Source organism: Dendropsophus ebraccatus, chromosome 9 (genome assembly GCF_027789765.1).
Source record: "Dendropsophus ebraccatus isolate aDenEbr1 chromosome 9, aDenEbr1.pat, whole genome shotgun sequence".
Taxonomy (NCBI): Eukaryota; Metazoa; Chordata; class Amphibia; order Anura; family Hylidae; genus Dendropsophus; species Dendropsophus ebraccatus.
Genome location: NC_091462.1, coordinates 63,404,089 through 63,410,234, shown reverse-complemented (window position 1 = coordinate 63,410,234; position 6,146 = coordinate 63,404,089). Strand labels below are relative to the sequence as shown.

General features: G+C 39.9%; 1 protein-coding gene across 1 annotated transcript; it reads left to right on the top strand.

The window, feature by feature from the left end:
* Positions 1–399: 399 nt before the first annotated feature.
* On the top strand, positions 400–666 carry C9H2orf88 (chromosome 9 C2orf88 homolog). Its single transcript, XM_069984883.1, has one exon. The coding sequence runs from the start codon at positions 400–402 to the stop codon at positions 664–666; it is 267 nt and encodes an 88-aa protein (XP_069840984.1).
* Positions 667–6,146: the final 5,480 nt, after the last annotated feature.

Below are 6,146 nucleotides of genomic sequence, written 5' to 3'. Positions count from 1 at the left end.
TCATACTCTCCAGCAGCCACAGCCCTCACAGCTCTGGGAGTCGGGTCATGACATCACTATTTTATCCAGGAAGTGAAGTCTTGATGAAGTAGTAAGTGCAGAGAAAATAACACTTTATGTGCATTTCCTGTAATAAGTGTATATTGGTAATTTGTATAACTTTTGGGGGACAATACAATACAATAAAATAAAAAAACTTTGCCGTACTTCTCCCTTATCTGATGATATGTAATGGTACTGAATATGCATGCTTACGTACATTGTCTGTTTTTTTTCTATTAAAGACTATCAAAAAGAAGAAATCATGAAAAACAAGTCTTTTTAGGAGCACATGCATTTCTCTAATGGACATGATATTCACCCGGAGCACCTGTATATGCTTTCATTTTGTGTGCTATTATGGGGTGCATTAAGTCCAAAACTAACTATACTGTACAGACCAGTCGCCTAAAGAAAAGTCATGGCAAAGAAGCGAAGCACGGTGAAGAAAACGTTACTTTGGTCGGAGATCTTCAGGAAAGTACAGAGTTTATGCCTGCTAATCCAGTCCTCTTGGAATATGCTCACCGTTTGTCGGAAGAAATTGTAAATAAAGCTGTTAAACAATGGGCAGAAGTGGACAGCAAATACAGTGACATCCCTTATATTGAGAGCGATATTCCTTGATATCCAATGAACCTTAAGTGTGCTATATACGCTGTTCCAACAACCACAACAAACTATACATTATAATTTTATCTGCAGAAACAAGTCTATTTTTCTAATATAAATCCAAAGATGTTTGCTTCCTGCTACTGTAAGAAAGGTTTTCATATAATTCTCTGTCTATAGGCACAGAGTAATTTCTTCCCATACACCTGTATAGGGTTTGCAGAAATCTATGCATATACCGTAGAAACAACAACCTCATTCACATGTATGGAACAGACCTTTAATTTCCAGACTTCTGCAATAAATCTTCCACATGTGAATTTACTCTTATTCACAAGAGAAACCAGATGGCAAAAAATAATCTCTGTTCTTGTTAGAGAAGACACAGCATATGTGCTTATCTGATTTATCACAAGTATATTTGTCACTGCCAACCCTTTTTTATATCCTATTTCTGTATATTTTCATGCACTGCACCTTTGTGCCGCTTCTTTTTGTCAGGCAAGAATAGCTTTCAATGACAGAAAATAAATCTGTGTTAAAAAAAAACTAGCTTTCTTTTATATCTGTCTTACTAAACAAATAAAACACGAAGACCCTACACACTCGTTGAAGAAGTTTTTACAGGGTCCTTAACAAATCTGTTGGATCTGCGATGATGCAACATGATAGATACATTGCAGTCAGTTACACGAGGTTCTCATGTTTCAGCCGCAGTACGGCACAGCAACGCTGTGAGTGGTCTACCACAAATTCATGCAGTTTCATAACAAGCGCTTTTCTTTTCTTTTCTTTAGTGCTTGACCTGCACTCTGAAACTAAAGAAAGTTTACGTGCTGAAGACCTGCTGATGTAGGGTTTATCCTCTTAAAGGGAGGTTTTTTTTTGTCTTATATCGCACCAACAGATTATCTGAAAGATTTTTTATAGGGTTGTCCTGTGAAAATCTTTTTCTTTCAAATCAACTGGGGTCAGAAAGTTATATAGATTTGTAGTTTACTCTTATTAAAAAATCTCATGTCTTTCCACACTTATTAGCTGCTGTATGTCATGCAGGAAATGTTGTTTTATTTTCAGTCTGACACAGTGCTCCCTGCTGACATCTCTGGCCGAGTCAGGAGATGTCCAGAGCAGGAGAGGTTTTCTATGGGGATTCCTATAGCAGTGTCAATGACTCAAGGCAGGAGGGGTGGGAGAGAGAGCAGGCATGCATGCTGCAGCCTGGTACTGCCTCTTTGACATTTAAGCGCTGAACATGATATAGAATCAACAGACTCCCTTTAACTCTCTGCCACCTTGAGACATGGGCCTATTGTAATCAAGAAAAGCAAGCAGAAGCCACAAGATCTGACTCTGATGTATTGGTCCCATACGGCAGGTGCCTTAAAAAATATGAGGAGTGGATCCACAGAGAAACAAATACCAGATAAAGACAAACACACAGGGGGAGATTTATCAAAGGGTGTAAAATTTAGACTGGTGCAAACTGGCCACAGCAACCAATCACAGCTCAGCTTTAGGCAGTGCTGAAAGGAAAGCTGAGCTGTGATTGGTTGCTGTGGGCAGTTTGCACCAGTCTAAATTTTACACCCTTTGATAAATCTCCCCCACAGTGATTATAGTAAAAATGGAATTGCACACCTTCATCTAGGGAGTGTTCTGTGGATAAGGATTCCTCAACTGGTAAGTTACAAGTAAGCAAGTCATGGTGCTTCAAACAGCTCAAAGCGTTCTTTATCAGATCTACGTATTATAATACCCACTTATTTTATCCATTTGCAAAAAGAAAACACTATAAAAACTAAAGGCAACATTTAAGTCCACATCAGATGTTTTTTAAGCCATATCTTGCTGGTTTATCAGAAAGATGCACAACATTCTCTGAAACCAGCAGTACAGTATATGGTATAACAAAAGGTTGGAGGTGAACTGAAACATTTTTTATTGTTATTATTACAAGATTACACTTTCTTGCCGTTCTGCAAAGGTCTGGATGGAATACACACTTATTAACATAAAGAAAACATAAAAGTATGGAGTTCCAGACAAACAGACAATAACCTTCCAATCCCTGGATTACAAACCTGTACTGACCTACTTGTGCTTTCAGCTGAGAAATTGGTATAATAGTGTACTGCCTATATGCTGTAACTGAAACGCACCAACAGCAGCCACACAAATCTTTCAGCTAAACAGCCTGGACTTTAGGGTAAAACCCTGTAGCCTAGGCTGGATACCACTGTATCTATTTCACAGTCCAGAGCAGGAGTAGATATGTACAGGACTGCTGCCCAGGAAAGTAAAATCTTCTTGGTGGTTGGCAGCAAACAATATGTTGAAAATGCTGAAAAGCTAAAACAGTACAAGTGCTCAAGTCCTCTTCTCTTCATGACTATATTTTCCCACACAGTAGTTTTGCAACCAAAACCAGGAGTGGATTGAAAACACAGAAATGCTATGTTCATACCCTGTTGAAATTGAGTGGATGGCTATCATTTAATGGCAAATAACTGCTGTTATTTTAAAACAATGGCCATTGTTTTCAAATAACGCCCGTTATTTGCTGTTAAATGATAACCATCCACTCAATTTCAAGTGTGTGAACATAACATACATACAGAAGTGTAGCAATCCTATAAACGTAGCATTGTGGGACAAAGGTGTGCTGTCCCGCTGCAGTCACTGATTGGTCAGAGAGCGGACTGGTAAAGTATTCACCAGGTCATCGTGGGTTAAGTGGGGTGGCATTTACAAACTCACAGTGGGATGAAAATTCCACTCTGAATATGTAATACTAAATATATTACTCTTAAATTTTGCTTTGTTTGCACCATGTTGGCCAATCTAGAGAAAAGGGGTGGGGCCTATGTTTGTGTGCATTCTGCATTGTATTTTCAAAGCTTATTTGTCATTGTTTGCATAAAGATGTCACATTTTATTCCACTGTACAGGTGGTATAAACAAACGCCCAGTGGCATGTCCATTTTCTTTGTTCTTTGAAGATGCATAAGATGCACACACACAAAAAAAAAATTCTTTAACAATATTTTTTCTTTCTTCTCTCACATCATTGGGAATAGTTGTACCACTGCTCCTTTGCACGCTCGAGCTGCTTAAGTACAGCATGAAAAAGTTTCCAAGCATGGAACAGATTAATTTGGGTCACTTCACGTGACTGCTCCATGTTGCTGCACGTCACAGCTCTGTGAGAGAGAGGGCTGACCTGTTTGGCATCAAATAACTGAAGTGGCTTGTTTTACACATGATTTGCTGCTTGGTTATTGTTATAAGTCAACATGCTTCACATTTGGAAACGTGGTGCACTTTACTTACTTTCAAAGTTAAAGCAAACAAACTCTTTTTTTGTATAATGAAAAGTTAAAGTTTTCCTGTTTTTGTATCAATTCTTTTAGAAGGAACTTTCATTATTTAACCCTATTGATACCAGATGTTAACATTCATTCTACCAATAATTCAACTTTTTTTTATTTATTGGTAAAAAAAAATTGTACATGAATTATATTTTTATTAAATTATGCTAATTATGACAGAGAATTATAAAAGAAAGATTTTTAACAGCTTCTGTGTTTTCAACCCACTCCAGACTGAAAGCTGCACCTCTCTACACACAAGTATTCTGAGGGAAATTTTTTATATGTAATTATGCTGTCACTGTCGGGGTTTTTTTTTTGTTCTTTTTTTTTTTTTTTTTTGCAGAAATCAATAGTCCAGGCGATGTTATGAAACTTTGTAATTGGGTTTATTAGGCAAATATGCCATTATCTGCATTCAAAAGGACTTTCCCCAGGTCCACCCCCCTCTCATTCACTGCTCATTATCAGGAAATCTCGACTCTTTTTCATCAGTCAAGCCCTGTCTAACCTATGGAGAGGGGAGGGGGGAGGAGGAAGATAAGTCGCCAGCAGAGAGCAGAGAACAAAGGATTACACTGTGGGAGCTGTGTGAAAACCGATATTCAGAGGTCAGGGAGGTCAGTGCTGACTTCAGAGGAGATGGCCTGGTGATATAGCTGTAAATTAACTCTTTGTTGTCCTGTTTTGGTGCCTCATCTCGCTCCACCCCTCCTCTCTCCATAGAAAACCATGAAGACAGGGGTGAGAGTTTCAAACTGCTTTTTCATGATAAAAATGTTTTTTTTGGCTAATAAACCCAACTAGATTTGCATTTCCAGGGAAATACATAGTGCTTTAAAGGAGCGCCACTTTAACAGTGACTTCCCTTTAAGAGAAACTTTAACCCTATATACCCTCCCTTTAAGAGCGACTTTAGTAAGTTGCTTTAAGAGCGACTTTGGTACAGTCCCTTTAAGAGAAACTTCTGTACAGTCCCTTTAAAAGCAACTTTGGTACAGTCCCTTAAAGAGCGACTTAGGTGCCAACGCTTTGAGTAACCTACATACTGTCCCTTTAAGACCAGCTTAAGTACTGTCCTTTTAAAAGAGACTTAGGTACCATCCTTTGAAAACCAGCTTAAGTACTGACCCTTTAAGAGCGAATTGGGTACCGTCCCTTTAAGAGCGACTTGGGTACTGTCCCTTTAAGAACGACTTGGGTACCGTCCCTTTATGAGTGACTTGAGTACCGTCCCTTTAAGAGCGACATGGGTACCATCCCTTTAAGAGCAGCTTGGGTACCGTCTCTTTAAGAGCAACTTATGTAATGCTGCTTTCAAAGCAGCTTGGGTACCGTCCCTTCAAGAGCGGCTTGGGTACCATCCCTTTAAGAGCGGCTTGGGTACTGTTTCTTTTAAGAGCGACTTGGGTACTGTCCCTTTAAGGGCGACTTGGGTACCGTCCCTTTAAGAGCGGCTTGGGTACCGTCCCTTAAAGAGTAACTTGGGTACATCCCTTATTAGAGCGACTTATGTAATGCCCCTTTAAGAGCGACTTGGGTACCGTCCCTTTAAGGGCGACTTGGGTACCGTCCCTTTAAGAGCGGCTTGGGTACCGTCCCTTTAAGAGTAACTTGGGTACATCCCTTTTTAGAGCGACTTATGTAATCCCCCTTTAAGAGCGACTTGGGTACCGTCCCTTTAAGAGCGACTTGGGTACGTCCCTTTAAGAGCAACTTATGTAATGCCCCTTTAAGAGCGGCTTGGGTACTGTCCCTTCAAGAGCGGCTTGGGTACCGTCCCTTTAATAGCGGCTTGGGTACCGTCCCTTTAAGAGCGACTTATGTAATGCTCCTTTAAAGGGGTTATCCAGTGCTACAAAAACATGGCCACTTTCTTTCAGAGACAACACGACTGTTGTCTCCAGTTCAGGTGCGATTTGCAATTAAGCTCCATTCACTTCAATGGAACTGAGCAGCAAAACCCTGCCCAAGCTGGAGACAAGAGTGGGGCTGTCTCTGGAAGAAAGTGGTCATGTTTTTGTAGCACTGGATAACCCCTGCTACTTTACTGACTGAACTCTGCTCTGCTACTTATAATGGTAAAGATCATTGCTTGGTTACCATGACAATCTTGCTCATGTC